The sequence below is a fragment of the Sceloporus occidentalis genome, unplaced genomic scaffold (genome assembly GCF_023333645.1).
Source record: "Sceloporus occidentalis isolate IW3139 unplaced genomic scaffold, rSceOcc1.0.p SCAF_5, whole genome shotgun sequence".
Taxonomy (NCBI): Eukaryota; Metazoa; Chordata; class Lepidosauria; order Squamata; family Phrynosomatidae; genus Sceloporus; species Sceloporus occidentalis.
This window is the reverse complement of record NW_028316985.1, coordinates 138,109,016-138,130,935: the sequence shown is the minus strand read 5'-3', so window position 1 is coordinate 138,130,935 and position 21,920 is coordinate 138,109,016. Positions and strand designations below refer to the sequence as shown.

Here is a 21,920-nt window from a genome sequence, read left to right as displayed (position 1 = left end):
TTGCAGTCTTATCTACACTGTAGAAATAATGCAGTTTGACACTACTTTAACTGTCTTGGCTCAGTGTTATGGAATCCTGGGATTTGTAGTTCATTGTGGCATCAGAGCTGAGAGAAGTCTAAATGTCTCACCAGACTACAAATCCCAGAATTTCATAGCATTGAGCCATGACAATTAAAGAGGTATCAAACTGCATTATTTCTGCAGTGCGGATGAGGCCCCCTTCTCTCTCTTTCTCTAATACATAAAGATACAATATTGCCTACTGTACATTTCCTTGAAAGTGGGAGAGACAAGTTCTCACCTTCCTTCCCTCTATTTCTCCCTCCTCCCCATCAAAAACACACATACTGCAGTGGTGCTTACCACCAAATGTAAGATGTAAATCCTGTTACATTGCAAAGATAGGAAGCCAGGTTACCCATCACTCATTTTAAAAAAAACAGGGTAGAAAATCCTTATGAAGCAAGCTGCCAACAGTTAACAGATTAAAAAAAAAGGCAAGGGCAAAAAATTTAATCAAACCTTTGACTTGACTTGGCTTAAAAGAGAACAAAGTCATTAAATAGACTTGCCTGGATGAAGGAACTCAGATGAAGAGCTTTACTGTTCTTGGCCAAATTCATATTAATTGGAAGTAAATTTCATCTGTCATCAGGGATTAGAGAGGCTGAAAGTGTTTGGAAAAGCTGCGAGAAGAAACTGAAGTCCAGGAACAGGAACATAATCTGAATAACAACATGATCTGGTGATTATTTGGGTTTTTAAGGCACAACCTCCATAGTTAAGAATGAACTTGAAACTGAATGTGAGATAAGTGCTTGAACTCTCCAAAATGCCATGACTGAAATTTGTTAGCTGGCCAATGCAAAACTTCATTGTTGTTTTTGTGTGCCTTCATGTTGTTTCTGACTTCAGGCCTGAACAGATACGCTTTGGGTCACTTTGAAGGTATGTTGTTTAAATGACACAAGCGTCTTAAGAGGCCAAAAGCTGTGCCAAAGTTGTGCTCCAGTCCTTAGGACAGGAGGATGGCTTTGGTGCAGCTTTTGGACTCTTAGGTCGCATGCATCATTTCAACAGGCATACCTCCTAAGCGACCCAAAGCAGCTTTATTTTGACCCTAAGTTGACCCTATCATAGGGTTTTCTTGGGAAAAGTTGTTCAGAGGACATTTGCCCTGAGGCTGAGCTTGTGACTTGCCCAAGGTCACCCAGTGGATTTCATAGCCGAGTTAGGAATTGAACCCTGGTCTCCAGAGTCATAGTCCAACACTCAAACCACTATGCCAGGCTGGCTTGCCAAAAATATCATACAGCTTCTTTATTTGTTGCATGTGGCTTGGCTTGATGGCTTGAGAAATTTGAAGTCATGCTATTTGAAAAGAGCCATAGTGTATTGATTTGAGTGCTGGACTAGGACACTGGGAGACCAGGGTTCAGCCATGGAAACCCACTGGTGATCTTTGGCAAGTCACACTTTCTCAGCCTCAGAGGAAGGCAAGAACAGCTCCCTCTGAACCAATTTTGCCAATAAAACCTTGTGATAAAATTCACCTTAGGGTTGCCACAAGTCAGAACTGATTTGAAGGAACACAACAACAACAACACTATTTCAAGTACTCTAGAATGATATACTCTTATTTTATTGCCCTTTTACATATAACAGCATAGTTTGGCAAATTACTTTGCAAAAGAAGTCATTACTATTACTTACTGCTGTTTTTCACATTTCTTTTTACCTTTTAAAATTTAACACAAATAATGCAATTTGCAATCAAAATAATTAAAGATAAAGAAACCAGAGGGGAAAATAAAGATGAAGAGAAAAATGAAAGAAAGTAAAGAGAAAAAGAAGGGAGAACATACAACATGCAACTAATATATAGTAGGCCTTTGATCCCGCTCCTCCAAATCCTGACTGTAATAAAATGGAAGAGAAATAAGAGGAGATGGGGGAATGTTATTCTATCATTACAGGCCCTCCTACTAAAATTACTAATAACCACATCTATCATCATCTTATAGGTTTCCTTTAAATTGTTCCAGAAAATAAATTTTATATCTTTGGATAACATTTTTTCTATACAGCCATATGGACATTTGAGGACATGTTATCATGTACTCTTTTATAGGCTCATCTTCTCATTTAATTTATTTCTAAAGATTGTTTTTTTTTTTTCTTTGCCATTCTATATGTTCATTTTATTTTTAAAGTAATTTTTGTTCATTCTTTATCATTCTATTTCTGGATAGAATGTTTATGAAGTATGAACATAACATGTAACAACTGAAATGGCAACCAGAGCATCTTTCTTCTGCCATTGTTCAGTTATGGGTGGTTTCAGCATGTCATTATATTCATTCATCTTAAAAGTAAATTTTCTTTTTTTTTTTAAATTATAATTTTTATTAAGGTTTTGAATTCAAAAAAGAACAAAACATTTCCTGAATACATAATCATGCTTTCGTATATAAAGATTATACAATCCAGGATACATAACAATAACAACAACAAAGGTGAATTAAACTTCCTAGCTTTGTTTCCTCCCTTGTAATTTTCCCGACATTATACATGTTTTCATGCCAGCATGGGTATACACTCACAAGTTGATATATTACTCCCATTATTTTAACCATTCATATGGTGTATTCATAGTATCTTCCCCAACCATATTTAAGAAAAAATAATAATAATAACTCTAATTAAGATGACAAATCGAAATACGAGCCGGTCATGCATAAATATATTATTTACATATCTATGTAACTGTAAAGAGTCCCCCCCCCCCTTAATTGTTAGTTATAAAAGAGCTTCAGCCAGCCTGTCCTCCAATTTCCACCTTTTTTTTAGGTAAGATACCACTTTATTCCATTCCAGCTGCACTTTTTCATTTCTTTCCCCTTTTAGACTATTAGAAATTAAGTCCAGTTGTGTAATAGTATTTAATTTAAAAAGCCATTCTTCTATTTGTAATGCCTTTGTATCCTTCCAATGACTTGCTATGATCAATTTAGCAGTGGTTATCAAATATAGTATTACCTTCCAGTATTTGCGTTCATCCTCATTTTTAATAAAGAAGGTCATATTCAACAAATAGAGTTCTGGTCTCTTTTTATAACTAATAATAAAGATTTGTTGAATTGTGCTGTGGATCTCTTCCCAAAAAGTTTTAACTTTTACACAACCCCACCACATATGCAACATTGTCCCCTTAGCCTCCTGACATTTCCAGCATTTGTCAGACTCTAGCTTACCCATTTTTTTAAGTCTTGCTGGGGTGTAATACCACCTGTTACTGATCTTAATAAAGTTTTCTTTATAACTTATACATTGGGTGAAGGAATTTGTGCGGGTCCAGGCCTTTTCCCACGCTTCCAGTGGTATTTCTTTCCCCATATCTTTCGCCCAGTCCACCATATACTGCTTGATTGGCTCTTGTTCAAAGTCCCTTTCTCTCAACAAAGTATAGTATTTAGAGATCTTCTTTTCATCATTTTCCATAAGTAATTTGTCAATTTCCAGTAATTTGGTATCTACACCAAGAGATTTAATATCCTGAATGAATCTGTTCTTAATTTGATAAGTGAACCAGTTTATTATGATTCCTTCTGCTATCAATTTTTCTCTGGATTTTAAAGTTAAGCCCATACTAACATTGTTTTCGAGTATATCACTGTATCTAACCCAGTTATTTTGCGTGTCCCATCTGTTGGCGAAAGCTTCCTGTGTTGAAACCCACCCCGGGATTTTGGAATAAAATTTATCTTTGACAATCTTCCAGGTTTTAAATAGTCCCCTCCTTATTGGGTTGTTGTAAAAATCTTTATGCACTGAGCTTTTGTTATACCATAGGTAACCGTGCCATCCGTACCGCAGGTCTGCTCCTTCATAGTTTAAGATATCGTTGTCCTTTAATCTCACCCAATCTTCCAACCAAGATAGATTGCAAGCTAATCTATAAGTTTTAATATCAGGCAGCGCACAGCCCCCGTTTTGCTTTTTTTCTTTTAAATAATTCCATTTAATTCTGGGCTTGCCCCCTTTCCATATAAAGTTTCTCAGATCCCTATTCCATTGTTCTATTATTGTATTATTGATATCGATGGGGAGATTCATGAATAAAAATAGCAATTTCGGAAGTATGGACATTTTAACCGCATTGATTTTACCTAATAAAGATAGGTGCAAATGTTTCCAATTGTTCATTTTTCGCTTAATATCCTTCCAGAGAGTTTTATAATTATTATCAAATAAGTTCATATTATTGTCAGAAATATTTATTCCTAAATATCTCACATTTTTGGTTATTTCACACCCAGATTTGACCTTTAATAATGTTTTCTCACCATTAGTGATATTTTTAACCAATATTTTAGATTTTTCTTTATTTATCTTGAAACCCGCTAATCTTCCAAATTGGTTTAATTCCATCATTAAGTTTTTAATATTCCTAAGAGGGTCTTCCAGTACCACCATTAAATCATCAGCGAAGGCTTGCACTCTAAGCTCTTTACCTTTTAACCTGATACCCTTGATTTTATTTGAGTTTCTTATATTATTTAGTAAAAATTCCAAGGCTAAGATAAATAAAAGGGGGGACAGGGGACAGCCCTGTCTCGTCCCTCTACTAATATTAAAGGTGTTTGATTGTTCTCCATTTACTATTAACCTCCCTGATTGTTTATCATATATTTCCATTACGTTGGCAACAAAGTTGGTTCCCATATTCATTGCTTTAAATAATTGAAACATGAACTCCCACCTCACGGAATCAAACGCTTTTTCCACGTCTATGAAGAGGAGAGCAGCTTTCTTTTCGTTGTGGGTATTATAATAATCTAGGATGTTAATAATATTTCTTGTATTGGTTTGAATTTTTCTACTGGGTATAAATCCGTTCTGGTTTCTATGGATTATTTCCTCTAACAGTGTTTTTAGTCTTCCTGCCAAAATGGACGCAAATATCTTGTAATCATTATTCATTAAGGCTATTGGCCTATAGTTATTAATTATAGTTTCGTCTTTGCCTTCTTTAGGAATCAATGTTATTAATGTATTACCCCATGATAACAGTTTGCCTTCTAATTTCACTAAATTTCACTCAGCAATACACAGTAATGCACTATACCAGTTGTTCCTTTGAGTATCCCTAACCTTCAGGTTTGTTTCAACAAGAAGGAGGCGCTATATCTTCCACTAAACAAAAGTGTATCAGCGAAGCCAAACCAATGCGTTCTTTTTAAACTCAAAGATTAATTAACATAATCACACATCACCCTAAGAAAAGACTTCACTTTCTCAAGTTTCCGGAGTTAATGTTGTTCTTTACTTCACCTTCTCAGAGAAGTATTAGTTCGCTAAGTCGCTATTAAATTAATAATTCTTTGAATTGTTCTCCGGTCTTTCATGCTATTTGTCTCTCTCAAAGGTGCAGCAGAACGCGGTGAAGTTGTTTCGGTGAAGTTGTTTCAGCTGTTCTAGTTGCTACAGCTGCGGTTTATCCCCTCAGGTGCAATGGAATTCAGTTATCTGAAGATACCAGTTGCGATGGGATTCAGAACAAAAAGAAAAAATATCTGTGGCTACAGGAATTTATGTATCAAACTAAAGTAACACAGTTATTTTGAGTTTCAAAGTTAAACTTTCCTTCCAAAAATAGCAATTTGTATCCAACAGCAAATACAGTTACAGTCCACTTCGTCTCCCATCTCCTGTTTTCGCTTCAAGTCCTATTTCTATTTCATCACAGCTCTTCCTTGGATTAAGAGATATGGATTCACTTCACTTTAGTTTTTAATCCAAATGTCGCCTCTTCGGGCTCTTAAAGTTGATTAAGACAAAATACTCAAACACAGCTCCTGAAGAGGCAGCTTACAATTTACTGTCCTTCTTTAACACACTTTTTAGACAGCAAGAAAAAATTGTCCACTGCAGCTGTAAAACTTATAAAAGGAACAGAAACGAGTAATTCAGGCAATAGATAGTCTTTTAAATATAACGCTTGCCCAAACTAAGGTGGAATGAAGAAAGTAAGTATCCTCCGCAAGTTTTCCACAGCGGTATCCCTTGGAGGCACTCCGATAGAAGAAGAAAAAACAAAGTGCATTAATTTTGCTCTTTTGAGATAGGGCTATCTCTTTATAAATTGATAATGACGTGGAGATATTGCTCTGAAATTACAAAGAGTCAAGGGAGGATAACTAATCCACAACAGGTTAACTCTCCACTCCTCCTCACCACTCTGCCAGAAAAAGTTTGCCGCTTCGGCCGCTACCTTACGGAAACACACCACAGCAACGAATGCCCTCCAACACCATTCTTTCTTCCTTTGGTTTCATCCCTTGGGATTCCGTCACTGGAGAGAAAGATTTTGTGTTTCCAACGAGCCTCGTATCCTGGGACTCCCCCATTCCAGGATATCCCCGCCACTAATAGGCTTGCTGTAGTTGAGGGGGGTAGCGCGGAGCCTCCGTCTCGTGCTACCATTCACCTCCGCGGCATGTCACTATGGTGGTCTTTTATTTTTTAAGACACCTTGGCTGGCCTTCTAAAACTTTGGATAAGATCCATTGAAAATGCTAATATAACAAACATCTAGCTAATATATTCAAGAAATACAGATGACATCATAATACTAGCAGAAAATATCAGAGAGATGGAAAGATTATTGAAGGTCAAGGCAGAAAGTGCAAACACAGGTTTACAGCTGAACATCAATGGAAACAAAAATTATGACTACAGATGATCTACATAATTTTAAAGCAGATGATAAAAAGATTGAAATAGTTCAAGATTTTCCATATTTGGGCTCAATCCCCAATCAGAATGGAAACCCCAGCCAAGAAATCAGAAGACTAAGGAGTTTATCACATGGAAAAATAAAGTGACTTACCCCTGCCAGGATACAGTCATTTACAGGATGTAATTGGGAATTATTTCATGAAAAATGCCGCCGATGCCATGAGGCAACTGCATCCCGGCTGCATCCTAGCTCCCAGCTGCTCTTAGTCCACTGCTTTCCAAAAACAGGAACTTTTAGTATTTGCAAATCAGAGCTGAGCATAACTGGGAGCCTGGATGTAGGCAGGATGCAGTCGTTCAGCTGCATTTTTTGTGTGATAATTCACGATTGCATCCCATAAGCAACTGTATCACAGCAGGGGTAAGTCTCTTTATTTTTGTATGGGATAAACTCCTAAGACATGGAAGGGCAGCTATGAAGAAACTAGACCAGATCTTGAAATGTAAAGACAAACAATTAAATATTAAAGTTAAGATTGCCCATGCCTTCATATTTCCCATTTCTATGTATGGTTGTGAAAGCTGCACAGTGAAGAAAGCTGACAAGAAAAAAAACAACTCATTTGAGATGCAGAGCTGGAGAAGAGTTCTGAGGATACTGTAGACTGCTAATAAGACAAATAAATGGGTCCTAGAACAAATCAGACCTGAACTCTCCCTAGAAACAAAGATAACTGTACTAAGGTTGTTCATATTTTGGGCATAACATGAGAAGAAAGGCTTCACTAGAATAGACTACCGTGTTTGGTAAAGATGAGGGCAATAGGAAAAGAGGAAGATTACATTGCAGATGGATATATTCAATCAGAGAAGCCAGAGCCATGAATCTACAAGAGCTGAGCAGGATGGTTAAGAACTGGCTGACTTGGAGATCTCTCATATGTAGGGTCTTCAAGTTGAGGACAGTTACCAACAAGAAGAAATATTTAAAATATTTTCATATGGCTCAAAGAAAGTGCAACTATTAGAAAATTCTACTAAAACAGAATTACTGCAATGAATGTATCACTCCCCCTAAATCTCTGGTTCCATGCAAAATACAGCCAGGTACCTAAAACTCATCATCCCACAACATTTAGAGGAACATCACACTTGGGGCTCACATCTCCCATCTATTTCATGCTTCTTATCAGGCCTACCAACCCATCCCATAACATTTTGCATGGTCTGCCTATCCAAGTGATCATTTTGTTCTATTTTAGTAGAAGCCTCCCTCTGATTTATTTTAATGGACTTTGAAACCAAATTAGGTCTTTTATTTCCTTAATTACATTGAGAAGAAAGGCAGCCAAATGAACCATCATTAGCATCAGGCACAGCTTCCTGGACTGATTTTCCAAATGTCTGAATGATCTTTTATCCTTGCTGCAAACTGTTCTTCGAAGCCAATAAATAAATTGTTCGGGGCAAAAGATAAAGGGCACACTATTATTTAAATGTTAATTGCTTTGGGATGGTATCTTCCAACAGGAACGAGCCAGGAGTGTGAAAATTGGCACTAAACATCCAACATTTGACCATAAGAATGCATTAGATTCTGTAGCTGAATAAATTATGTAATCAAGCAACATTTAGTTACATGATTTATTTTAGTTATAGTAAATAGTATATGTTTCTTTATTAATTTCAGCCTGTTTTTAGTCACAGTTCTAGATGACTATATCCATTGTGTTGTTTTCTTTTTAAAAAAAACTCATTGGATTTTGTTTGTAGAGGGCATGTTTTAAATCCATTAAAAGTTAATGTATTTACTCTTTTATTTTATTTATTTTTGGACATATGGACTGTTTCTATTAGTCTATACTATATGCATAACTGATCATTGCTTGAGCCTCATCAAGATGGTTTCGTGTGTCAGCAACGGGTTCACCAACACAGGTTTATATCCTTGGGTATCATGGATGCATGCATTGATTGTTGGCAGAAGACTGATAGGCACACTAAAATAACTGACATTATTAGTGCTGTGTATGTCCATGTGTTGCGCTTCTTTACCACTAGGCTCTACTTTCTGGATATACTGTTTCTGATCTACCACTTGATCCCATTTAATTCTGCTCCTGAGTCCCAGGACTGATACCAGAATGTCCTTTTGAGGGTATTGACAAACCTATGTGGCACACACGACTGCACCAGCTGTCTTGTTCTTGTGCTAAATTTGCATAAGAAGAAAAAGACACAAATCTGTTTTCCTCCCATTTGTGTCTAGTACTGTCTGTTACAAGCTAAACGTAATCTGACTTTTCTTGTAACAATAAGGCCTAAGGGTAATTTGAGCTGACAGTTCTCATATTAATTCAATTCAACAGGTTTTCTAAACATTCATCTTCCACAGTTCTAGTACGCTCAAAATGTTTATTGTTTTGAAGCTATCCTGTTGCCCTCACATCATATTAATAAGTAATATTCTACAATCCTCATTTATAAATTTGAGAAAAAGCTAAACATGCAAGTGATCATTCCATGCTAAAAAATAAATTATACTTTACTTGGAAACAACTTGTTTTCCTCCTTCAGACTCCTCAAGAATGTATATTCACTGGGATAATGCAAAATATAAATCCATTTAAATGTCAGTTAAAAGCCAGACCTAATAAACATCTTTAAAACCTTTACAAATGAAAACTCTGAAAATTAACTTACAGTCAATGGCTTGTTTTTCTGAAGATAGAGGTGGTCACCTGTTCATAGATTATCCCATGGAAATAACTTTTGTATCTGATTTGCCTCTGAAACCTGAGGTTACTTGCTCTGTCTCCATTTAATGATCATAGAACAGTGCTTTCATCTTTTCATTAGATTTATTTCTTAAAATAATGTTCTTATGCACAAATTTGCTGGGCATTTCAACAACTGAATTTTCTCACAGAATGGAACCAAAGAGAACTACTCTTGTTGCTTTCCACTTCTTGTGCAGCTATTAAATTTAGAAAGTATTGGATTTTTTAAGGCGCTCATAAACCAACTGAAAGATGCTCTGAATTTAAAAGTTTGATTCTGAAATGAGTTTACAAGCTGCTGAAAGGAGATTGCTTTCATATTTGATTTAGTGCAGGATAAGCTTTGAAAAGAGGAACCTACCATGCTTTTTCTCTAAAGCATGTCACAATTACATGTTTTCGCCAGAAATTCCATCATGATCACATGTATTCCAAAAAAAAGAGCTTCTCAAAAGAACTCCAAAGGAATTTGAAAAGGACAATCAAGGGGATCAAATCACTTTAGGGTATTTGGAGGCCATTTACAACCATAATAATAGATGCTCAGTTTCAAAAGTATTCAAGAAATTAGGAGGAAGTACAAAGTAAAATTAATAAGATGCAGTGTGGTTGACAAACAACCGAAGAAGCTATGGCTTTACAGTATGAAAGGAGTCTTCTTTTTTTAACATTAGTAGCTGGTGCACTCCTACTAAAAACACGCTTTACAAGGCAAAAACTGTCTTTGCTGATCCATTGGATTTTTGTGACTTTTCACTGAACCATTTTAGTGAATGAATTAGATTCTTGCAAAATAAATATTTCCCCAGCTCATATTCCCTACCGATCCCCCACCCCCAAACTGCTAAAAGCAGGGACTAACCATACCAGCTAAAGTAAAGAATTCAGCTTCTTTTCCTGCCATTATTTCCATTTCCCAGAAAGAAAGAACTTCTTTGGGAAAGCAGGAGGTTATATTACATGATTTTGAAGAACCCCAGAGCATCTCAACAGACCTTGTGATGAATTTCAAGTCCCCTACTAAGCTTCACAAGTGCTTGTACTCAAAGATACATTGTGCATCATTTTCTACAGCTCAACATTGATGAAAATGCAGGACATCATAGTTTCAGGGCATTTCAAAATCCTAGTATGATCTCCAGTACAATTTAACACCAAAGATGTCTAGGAAATTAAGCTAAAAATCACATGGGCCAAATGAAACTCATTGGCCATCAGAAACAGCAAAAAAATACAATTTGTTTTTGAAAAACAGCGGACATCAACTTATACTTCCAGCATGAGCCAAGAGGGCACAGAGAAAAAGAGATTCTTCCACCTATTTCTTCCTCTTCTTCCCCCACAGAATTGCTCTTCCTATGGACACAAGTGTTCTAGCTACAGGCTCACTTTCTTTTCATTTCATGCAGCAGGTTCTGTGCAAAAAATACTGCTTTTTTCAAAAAAGAACAGTCCCACTTAAATAAAATTATGCTTTAATGATCATTCCCCAACTGGTATTAGATGACAACAGCAAAAGAAACTTTTAGGGGGTGTTCCCACTTGGCAGATAAAATGGATTATATTGGCGTGATTCTGATTCGAATTATGTTCCGGGAATAATTCGAATTTTTTCCATCGTTTCCATTACCAAAAGGGGCAAATTACCTCGATTCATTTAGACCCTATTTTCGTTCCCATTTATTTTAAATCACTTTCTTTTAAAACAGATTAACTTGCTCCCCATTCCCATTTGTGTCCACAAGCTGTCGATCAAGCCCGTAGGCGTCAAACGTCACAAGTCGAGGGGTTTTTTTATTTTTAGGGCAGCCAATGAAAATTGGCTGCATCCAAGGCTCTTCTGTTGTGTCTCCCCAGACTAGAAGGAGGCTTGGCAAATTGGATCAAGGAGGAGAAGGCAGCAGGCTTCATTATTGGGGAGAGAATCTTTGGGGAAGAGAGAAGATAAGGCTCGATCCCCCCCCCTCAGATCCCTGGGCGTCCAGGCTCTCCTTTCCCCAAAATCGCTTTGCCTCCCCCATTGCTCCCTGGGCTGTCTGGGGGGCGATCAAGCAGGCATGTCCTGCAAAGCCCATCTCATAGTTCCTCTGGAAGGAGCCTCCTGTCCCCAAAATCACTTTGCCTCCCCCATTGCTCCCTGGGCTGTCTGGGGGGCGATCAAGCAGGCATGTCCTGCAAAGCCCATCCCATAGTTCCTCTGGAAGGAGCCTCCTTTCCCCAAAATCGCTTTGCCTCCCCCATTGCTCCCTGGGCTGTCTGGGGGGGCGATCAAGCAGGCATGTACTGCAAAGCCCATCTGCTGCTCAGGCACTCAGGCAGAGGCAAAAAAAGAAAGAATAATAGTTTAAAATGGTGTTCAATGGCTCTTCTCACACATCAGTCTATGAATGAGGAGCAGAGGGGAGGTTGCAATCCACCAGGGGAAAGTCTATGTGAATTGAAGAAAATGGTGCTGGCGATGCAGAAAGAGACCAAAGAGGGTGACACCCCCAGGCCAGCCCCTTGAGTGCTGCTCCTCCCATCTCCAGGTTCCCGCATCAGACACCCTTGTCGTTCCCATTCGGATACAGCGAATCGTACACCGCTTTCAAAAATAACCCGCTTTATAACCTACTATTTTTTTAAACTGGTTTATAGGCATCTAATTCGAATTATACGATATAATTTGATTTTGAATCGAATCGCAGTGGAAACGATTCTGGGGCATTGAGGAACTAATTTGGGCATCAGTGGGAACGACACCTCTTAATTCGCTTCATGATCCGCTTTATAGGCAAGTGGGAACACCCTCTTAGTTAACCAATCACTTAATCAAATGACATATTGTTTTGGCCATGGTAGCCTTGATCAAAGCATTCATTTTTCAGTGGTACTGTCCCATCTTTAGGCTGCCAGGGGCACAGAAAGAGAAACCTAGAATAAATGAGAAGAAGAGACTGTTCGTTCCTTGAAACTTTCCGCCCCCACTTCACTCTCTTTTTTTCTGTTGGTTAGTGTGTGCCTATGCCTCACAGAGAGGGAGGGAAAGGAAGGAGTTGCAAAGGAGAAAGACAGGGGAAAGCAAGGAATGGCTACGAAGCTTCCTGTGCAGAGTTGCCTAACCAACAGTAGAAACTGCTGAGGCTTTGCATGGGATCTGGGGGACAACATTAGTTCTCTGTTTCTGTGTTACAAGAAAGAGATGCCACTTGATTACCTGTTCTACATAGTCTTTGCCATTGAAACAAATGGTGAGTAACCTTTCTTCTTTCTTTATTGAAGTAAATAGGAAGCAAACTCCATGAACTGATTGTTCTTTACTCTTTGTGATATTGCAAAAAAAGAATGTTTCTCTGATGAATTCCTGGTGTTTGAGATATTGACATTTCAGAGCACTTAGCAATGCAAGTATTAAGTATGTCCAGCAGCTGTTATACCCTACCTAGGATGTCAGCATGTAACATTCTTTTAATAATGTGTAAATGTACCCTTGGTTCAGAAGGGGGGTGGGGGAACCCAGCTCAGATCTTTGAAACAGCTTCAGATTGACTGGCAAGCTGCATTCAGATTGATTTGTATTTAACTCATTACTTCTTAGGAGCACTTTTTCACTGGGTGGTATTAATATTCTGCTTCAAAGTAATGTGTATACCTGTTTGGTTGAACCTATCAAGGACAAAACTGGATTCACTGCAGGGTGTAATAGCAACTGGAGAAAAACAGAAGTTTTTCATTGATTACTTTTATAAAGCTTCATTGTGTTTTTTTAAATATTCTAGTTTGAAAGGAGGCTTCCAGGTTCTGTTAGGAGCTTGAAATTGCTTTGAAGATCTCTGTGATGAATGTGCTTTATCCTGATAACATTAATTTCTGTTCTTAAGTGGCACATCAGATAGTAAATAACCAGTCTAGACACATTCTATAGTATTCAGGTTTGTTATTAAAACCAATATATTTTATTTCGTTTATTTTTCTAAAATCAGAGAGACAGATAGACATTTATAGCTATAGTTGACTATACTTCTTCAACTGCCATGGCTCAATGCTATGGAATCCTGAGTTCAGTAGTTTGTTGTAGCTCCAGAGCTCTTTGACAGAGAAGGCTAAAAAACTGCAAATCCTAGAATTTCATAGTATTGCACCATGGCAGCTAAAGTGGCATCAAACTGCATTATTTCTGCAGTGAAGATTAGACCTATAACTATGAAAGTTTATGATACCAGTGTTTACCTTTCTGAAGAACTCTGCTCTCTCAGATGCATGGAGTGAAGCACCTAGGCAACATCCTTCCTTCTGCCATTAAAACTGAACTTGTCACCTCATCACCATACCCACAGGTTTTGCATTTTTATTGCTATTCTTGCCCACAGTTTGCTTATGACAATCCATTCTCAGGAACATCACTTCATGTGTCTGAGGAAGTAGACGTAACCTATGGAGGCTTACGGGACCAACTTCTCTTTTTCTGTCAGTTGCAAAGATGCTACAACATCCCTTTGCATTTATTGTTGGGAAGGAAAGTGGGGCACCTCTGTATTCAAAAGCATCACTGTGTCTTATGTATTGTCTTTCTTACTTCCAATGGAGTGCACACCAAAGAAGTCTCTCTTTCATAACTTCTGCCGGGTGGTTGTATGTACTATGCAGCAGTGTGTAGTGAAATTCCACCAAAAATCTGGGTGAAAATTGAAGTAGTTCATGATTATCTTGATCTGGGTGACTTGTAAAAATCTAAGACTTCTTGGAGAGAATGGAGTGGAGGATGAGAGAGAACCAAGGTGGGATGAGGAAGAAGAGAATCCCTTGGCCACTTTTTGCGAAGTGGAATAAGGAGAGAAAGAAGGGAGTAAAAAGATACATCTCATCTTATTACTGGTTTTTGTTTTTGTTTTGTTTTTGTTTTTTGTATTTCAAAACACATCACTGCTTCGACTGCCATGGCTCCATCCTATGGATTCTGGGATTTGTGGTTTGTTTTAGCACCAGAGCTCTAGATTTTAGATTTTCTCATTTTGTGAAAGCTCTGGTGCCAAAAGAGAAGGCTAAATAACTTCACAAAACTACAAATCCCAGAATTCCATAGCACTGAGACATGGAAGTTAAAGCAGTGTCAGACTGCATTAATTCTGCAATGTACATGTAGATGATCTTGAAAATGGAGACATGAATGACAGACATAATGGCAGTCAACTGTGGTCAGCTCTATTTGGAGACTGGTGCTGGGGTTAAACCCACCTGCAGTGCAATGCCATTTTTGTATGTTACTCTCAGGTTGAAAAGTTTGCTGACTTCTAATCTAGATCAAGGGAATAAGACAAAAGCAGGATCAAAACAGATTTTACAACAAAACAAAACAGAAGATTCAATTTATCAGATCTTCCAAAGGATTCTGAATAAGTGTATCGATCATCTATCCTTCCACTGCTAAAATGGAAAGAAAATGCTTGGCTGAAGATCAGAGGAGCTGGTCCCTGTCATAGGATGAAGCAACCCTTCAGATTTAAAATTGTTATAAATGAAGAGATCTAAATGTAGAATCCATTATTCTGAAAAAAATGGGTTACAAAATCAACAGTGACTGAGATTTTGCACCATATTTATAGCTCATTTTCACTAAAGTTATTTTCCTCCCACTTCAGCAAAGTACAACATTGCTCCCCTTATTTAGTTATAGTATCTTGCTGCTGAATTATGTTATTAACTCCATATGTATGGAATCCAAATAATCAAGGAGATGTAATTCAAGATATTCCAATATATATGTATGTAAGAACACACCACTACTTGTCATGAGTAGCTAGAAAGACTTTTTCCTCAACTGATGTTGGGTAGCACATTTTAAGTGCATAATAAATTTAAAACTCGTGTTTCAAGCAGTGAATCCTCCACTTTAATTTTGTTTCCCAGAACTCTTCCTATCCAAGTCCATTTTCTCAACAGGTCTGTGAACCATTTTTGAAGTCATTCATTTATTCATTTGCATGACAAAAGAGATGTGCAAATGTCATGTCAGTTACTCAGACGATGTAAGGAAATGAACTGGAAATAAAGACATCCAGCATGAAACATCTTCATAAATGTCATTTTCACGGTGAAAAGTAAATATTATTTAAAGGAACAAACAGAAAAGAAAATGATCTTTAAAAATAATTTTTAAATGCACCTTTCATCATATTCAAATTATGAATACATGAAAATGGTAAATGCTGGTGATTGGAACAGACACAGGAATAAACATGAAACCTAAAGGGGGAGATGGAATTTCTGCAGCACAGTACAATCCCTTCTCCTGATCCTTGAGTCTATGTTGATGTTGTACCCAGTATCCAGAAGGGTACAGCTGGGAGACAACAATGCAGCTCTCAGTAATAACCATCAGCCCTTCCACCTACAATTAAATCATGGATGAGATTGTATTTGGACTGGCCTGCCATTCACTAAGAGCTCCAACAGTTCAGGGTAAGGGTTGTAAGGCAGCTGTGTGCTATCTGGTTGAAGAAGAACCAGATGATGATATCCAATCAGATATCCAATCAAAAATATTTTATGGCATTCTTCCACCACTGTGTTGAGAAAGTTGTACTTTAAAAAGTCTGAGCCTCAGAATATACCAATAATATCTAATTTGAAAGTATTCTCAGTATGGCAAAAAGAATTGTCTAAGTTTCTATGGGAAGGAAAATGAGCAAGGGTAAGATGGAGGATTCTAACGGACAATTGTGATCGGGGAGGCTGCGCCCTCCCTAATCTTAAATGGTACTATTTTGCATCTGGGTTGTGTTGGTTAGAAAAATGGTTCAAGTTAGAAGATGAAAGATTACTATCTTTAGAAGGTAATGAGTTGAGATTTGGTCTACACGCTTTCCTCTGGTATAACAAAGTAAGAGAAAACAGAGATTTTGAACATCACTTCATTAGAAGATCTTTATTGTTGATATGGAATAACGTAAAACCTTTGTTTTTTAGACAAATGCCTAAATGGGTGTCTCCTCAGGAAGCATTTCAGCAAAGGTCTAAAATCTGTAATAGGACTTGGCTTAGATATTCTGATATTGCTTTCAGGGGAAATGATAGAATGATCTCCTTAAAAACAAGGGAACAATTGAAATTTGAGAATATTATAATAGATTGGTTTAGTTACTTTCAAATAGCGGAAAGATTTAAATCAGATTGTGTCAATTTTGGAATTATCATGGGATCTAATGAATTGAATAAAATTATAGAAAATAAAGAGAAAGGACATCTTTCAAGATATTATAGAATTCTGAAAGGTAGAGATCTTGAGGATGAAATAGTAAAGAATTGCATGGTGAAATGGTTGCAAGATTTAGGAAAAAATATAGACTTGAAATTATGGGAAAGATCATGGAGAGTAATTAGAAAATTTACTTTATGTCAAAACTTTAAGGAGAACTATATTAAGATGATGTATCAATGGCATATGACTCCTGTTAAATTGAATAGGATATATAAAACTGTGAAGAAAACATGTTGGAAATGTGATAAGCATGAAGGTGATTATCTCCATTTATGGTGGTCCTGCATCAAAGCCAGGGAATATTGGAGATCTATACGATTATTGATGATTAATTTTTTACAATTAGATATCCCACTTGACCCGCAACTGTTTTTGTTAAATATGACTGGAATTTTGGAAAACAAAAAGGCAAAGGAAGCCTCATGTATAATTTTGTATATGATCACCACGGCCAGAATTTTGTATGCCCAATTTTGGAGAAACCCGCAAACCCCAACAGCTGAGGCATGGTTGGTCAAAATCAGGGAAGCTAAAAGTCTAGATATACTTACCACCAGCCTGAGAAATAAAAATGTTGATATGGTTAAGGAAGAATGGAATTGTCTAAATATATATGATGGAATGAAAGCAGTGTAATTAGGGAGTTAGGCGAAATATAGCATATATATAATAATTAATATTCAATGAAGAGATTAAAACATAGGATGTTTTTCGTTTTCTCTGGCTTAAACGATTGAATGGATGAAGGGAAAATGTATTTTTATAATTTTATATGAATTTTACCCTTTACTCTTATTTCTTCTGGTGCTAGTCAAAGTTTCATATATGGAATATATCTTTCTGGGAAAAGATATTGTAAAGGATATATGTACTAATACAGTTTTTTCTTTTTTCTTGGTAGTATTTGCTAAAACTAAAAAAAGGGGGATACCAATTGGCTTCCTGGAAGTGATGGAAGTGTTTAGCTTTAGAGAATTACTGATAATATGTATAATATGTATAGATATATGTACGTAATGTCTATTTGTAAAATGCTTGTTAGTTTGTTATTATGTGTCATTATTTGTTATTTGTGTTTTAATTAAATAAAATGAAAAAAAAAGTCTGAGCCTCAACAAGTCAATGAGCGATTGCTGGCTCAGTTTTAAAACCCATTGGCCCTGTACAGATGGGCCTGATAGCACGTCCTGGCAATGTACTAGGGTTGCCTCAGGGCGTTGCTTATATATGCCCCGCAACCCTAGTACGTCACCAGGACATCAAAATGGTGGCGCCCTGTCTACATGGGCGCCGCCATTTTGACCTAATGGCCATGTCGCATCCATTTTTTTTATTTTTTTTTAATTATTTTATTGGTAGAATGAAATTAATACATGTTATTATAATAAATTGATAAAATATTGATTAAATTCACCTTACAATAATATATAAAAAAGACTTTTACATTATATTCCCCATACATATAATATATCCCTTTATATTCCATTCTTTACTACTTTATCTAACTTTAATTCATATTTCTTTTCATCATATATTTTTCATAATTTCCCCCTTCCCCCAAGTGCTCCCCATCACCCGAGCCTGTCTTCTTATTACTCTATCTCCAGAATTGTAACTCTTCCTCTGGTGGTAAAACACCTCCTTCTTTTCCTAAAACTTTTTGTACAAATGTTTCCCATATTGCTTCGAAATCATTTCTCTTGATTATTCCTCTTCTAAACTTAATTTCACTAGTTAACTTATCATTAATTGCTATTTGCCAAATGGCCATGTCGCATCCAAGCGGTTGCGCCAGCAATACAAAAGAGAAAGAGGCCGAGTGGCCCCTTTCTCTCTTTCCCCGCCGCTGTCGCCCCAAGGACACCACTTTCCAGGCCACGGGGAAGCGACATTTTGCTGCTTCCCAGAGGCATGGAAAAGCGGTGGATCAGGGCCTCCGGGACTGCCACTGTGAGGGGAAGGGGCGGTCTGTATCCCACCATTATCAAATTTTATAATTCTTCATTCTAAATTCACCTGGTGCTAGTCAAAGGCGGGATACAAACCGCCGCTTTGCGGCGCTTCCCCGCCGCCGCCGTTTGCTCTGCGCGGGAGCTGCAGCAGCCAAACCGCGCGGCTCCCGCACGGAGCAAAAAAGAAGCTCCAAAATGGAGCTTCTTTTGGAGTTGCGTTTGTGACGTAGCGAGGCGCCAGGGGCGCACTCGCTACATCACAAAGGACGCGACGCGTACGGACGCTCAGCGTCCGATACGTCAAGATGGCTGCGCCCGTATGAACAGGGCACCGCCATCTTGTACGTATTCAATACGTATTAGGGTTAGGGGGGTGCGGAAGCACCGCCCCTTCCTAACCCTAGTATGTATTGATGACGTACTATTTGGCGGTTTGTATCCCGCCCAAGTTTCATATATGGAATTAAAACTTCCATTGGGATCTTCTGCAGTATTATTTTGGTCTCAAGTATTGCTTGATCATAAGGAAGAAACTAATGATTTGCTCATACAGGATTAGTGTAAATAGGATTGATTTTTAAAAAACTAGCTTGTCAAGGCAGAGTCATGGGGGGGACTCAAAAAAGTAAAAGAACTAAGATAGGAGCTAATGGTGAGACTTATTTAAAGTTCATTGAGGAAGTCAATCATTATAATGAACTGGAGCAATGGAGTGGACCCTAGAAATTATATTTGATTAGCAAAGTGATTGACAATTTGTTCTGCTGATTGATGGAAGTCAAATATCACTTAATGAACCTTAAAGGTAATAACTCCCAGAGTTGGAACTCTAACAACTGCAGTGTCACAAGCCTGAAAGAGATGGAGGAGACGCCAGTCCTTAAGTCATGCCACTGTTGCAGATGATGTGGAGGGCTATGACTTTCCCCATAGCCCTTTTCATCCTGCTGTGATGGCATCATTGCTCCTGACAAGAACCCTGGTTGCATCCTTTTTGGATGTGCATGTTCCCCCTTGAGGAGTATTTGGTCACCAGAAGCTGTTGGACAACAAATCCCAAAATCCCCCAACCATTGATCATGTAAGCTGGACTTCTAAGATCTGATGTCCATCATCATTTGAGGACTATAATTCAGGAACCACTGCTCTAAGGGACCAGAAGAAGCAGATCATTAGAAGCCAATGAGGTAAATAATATGGGTGAATGAGTAGGTGGGGTAATAGTTATTAGAAATGCTGAATCTAGAAGAGATGGTCTAGGAAAAGTAAAGTCGTCTTTACTCCCAATTAGGCTCACAATTATACTGAGTCTTTATAACTGTGTTTCAACTAGCAGATGAATTAGCAAGGAAAGTGTTTGTTCAGTCTGTTCACATCTGTTTAAATATTCCTTTGCTTGTCTCCATTTCCTCCTCTTTTTTTCTCTCTGTTTGAGCAATAGGATTCAAAAATTCACTTCAGATATGTTTATATGGATAAACAGTTTCTCTCACAGGCCACTTCTGAAATGCATGTCATGAATTAGACTACCCTATTATGACATTTGCTGATCAACATTTTGAATGCTATTTCCTAGGGGAGGAAATATTTGCTACAAATGCTAGATAAAAACAGACTTTTTCTGGTTGAGTTTCATCCTTTTTTGTAGCAAATGTTGCAAATTCTCCAATAGGGTACAGATGGCTTCCTTATGTAAATATTTGCTCTCACTTCTGCTTATGGCTTTAAATGGCTTCATTGATCAAAGTTTGTTTTTTTAATTCAGATTTTGAAGCCTATGCTCATATATAGAATTCAGCCTATGGATACAGTGGCAAAATCTTCCTTTTACTTGTTCACCATTAATAAATGGTTTGAAAATTATGGTGGCTATATTCTCAATTTGCATGCAGAGCATGTATCCTTCTATTGAACTGTGGCCCTTTCATGAACACCAAGGAAACATCTAGTAGTGGATGGGACCAACTGCTCACCTTTAGTTTGAGTATATATTGTCTCAGCAACTCACCAGTTTCTGAATCCTTCTGTATAGATGGTTCATCTCCTTTCAACCATTGTGCCCAACATCCAGAGCATACAGCTGTGTTTCTATTAGGTAAATGAGTAGAATTTTAATCCCTGTCAAGATACACACAGATAGAGATACACATAATATACAAAGAGAAGTGAAAGTCAAGACCTTGAAGAGTTACTATTTTTAAACTGCAGATCCCAGAATCCCCTAGCTAGCATGGGCAAGCCTGCAGAAAATGTGACTCACAAAGCCCGACAAAACCCAGCAGCCATGGCTTGATACACTTCTTGGTTTGAAAAATTATTATATCTGAAATTCATGGCCTATTTTTTTTTATAGAAAATTATTGCAGACTGATGAATAATTCATGAGTCAGTCAAATCAAAATCAGTCAGTCAATCACTTGGTCAAAGTTTAACTTCTTTAAATAAAGTCTTATTGGTGTTTTTTTTTTTTTAATAGCTATTCATGCTGCTTCAAGAACTCATGATTTGGGGTTTGGTGTCCCATGTCCCCTTGGCTACTTCCCTTGTGGGAATACCACAAAGTGCTTACCTCAGCTCCTCCACTGCAATGGGATAGATGACTGTGGGAATCAAGCTGATGAAGACAACTGTGGTAAGTTCATCACAAAGTAGCTTTCACTGTGATGAGTTCACAAAGCCATGATCAGCATAATCTATATTTTCAAAGAGAAACACTTTTTAGAGCTGAGTAATGTTTGTAAAACTCAATAATTACCAAATTTCTTATGTGTTGTGAGTGAAGTTTGTGATCAGATTGGGATCTGAACCTGGATATCCCCAACCCTAGCCTTAGCAATGTCCTAAACACCATACTCAGCTGGCTGTCAGTCTCAATCTGATGTATAATAAACGTTTCTTAAGGGGAGCAAATTCTTGTATATCTGCATAGTTGCCCTAGTTATAATGTAAATTATGATAATAGAAAAGATGGTAAGGAGCCCCATTCACCATACATCACTAATACACTAATAACATGTCAGAGAATAGGAACCCTAATCTCATTTCTTCTTCTAATATAGAAGCTACTTAGAAATATTTCTCCTGTATTAGAAGAACTGTATATAAAAAAACAACTTTTTGTAGTAGAAGACAGCATACTTATCAAGTGAACACTTATTACTAAAACAATGGCTATCAAATTGCTACTATAGGTTGAGTCTCCCTTAT

At 37.5% G+C, this 21,920-nt stretch overlaps 1 protein-coding gene and 1 long non-coding RNA gene across 2 annotated transcripts in view; one reads left to right on the top strand and one right to left on the bottom strand.

The window, feature by feature from the left end:
• Positions 1-655: 655 nt before the first annotated feature.
• On the bottom strand, positions 656-21,376 carry LOC149312877 (uncharacterized). Its single transcript, XR_016281439.1, has 3 exons — positions 21,283-21,376; positions 20,722-20,801; positions 656-728 (listed from the first exon to the last, which is right to left on the bottom strand). It is a non-coding gene; the product is annotated as an uncharacterized LOC149312877 (long non-coding RNA).
• RXFP1 (relaxin family peptide receptor 1) overlaps positions 12,592-21,920 on the top strand; it is a 42,739-nt gene continuing 33,410 nt past the window's right edge. The window contains exons 1-2 of the mRNA XM_089527016.1: positions 12,592-12,754; positions 21,190-21,345. Coding sequence (XP_089383142.1) covers positions 12,706-12,754; positions 21,190-21,345 — 205 coding nt within the window. The 5' untranslated portion in view covers positions 12,592-12,705. The remainder of the gene's footprint in view (positions 12,755-21,189; positions 21,346-21,920) is intronic.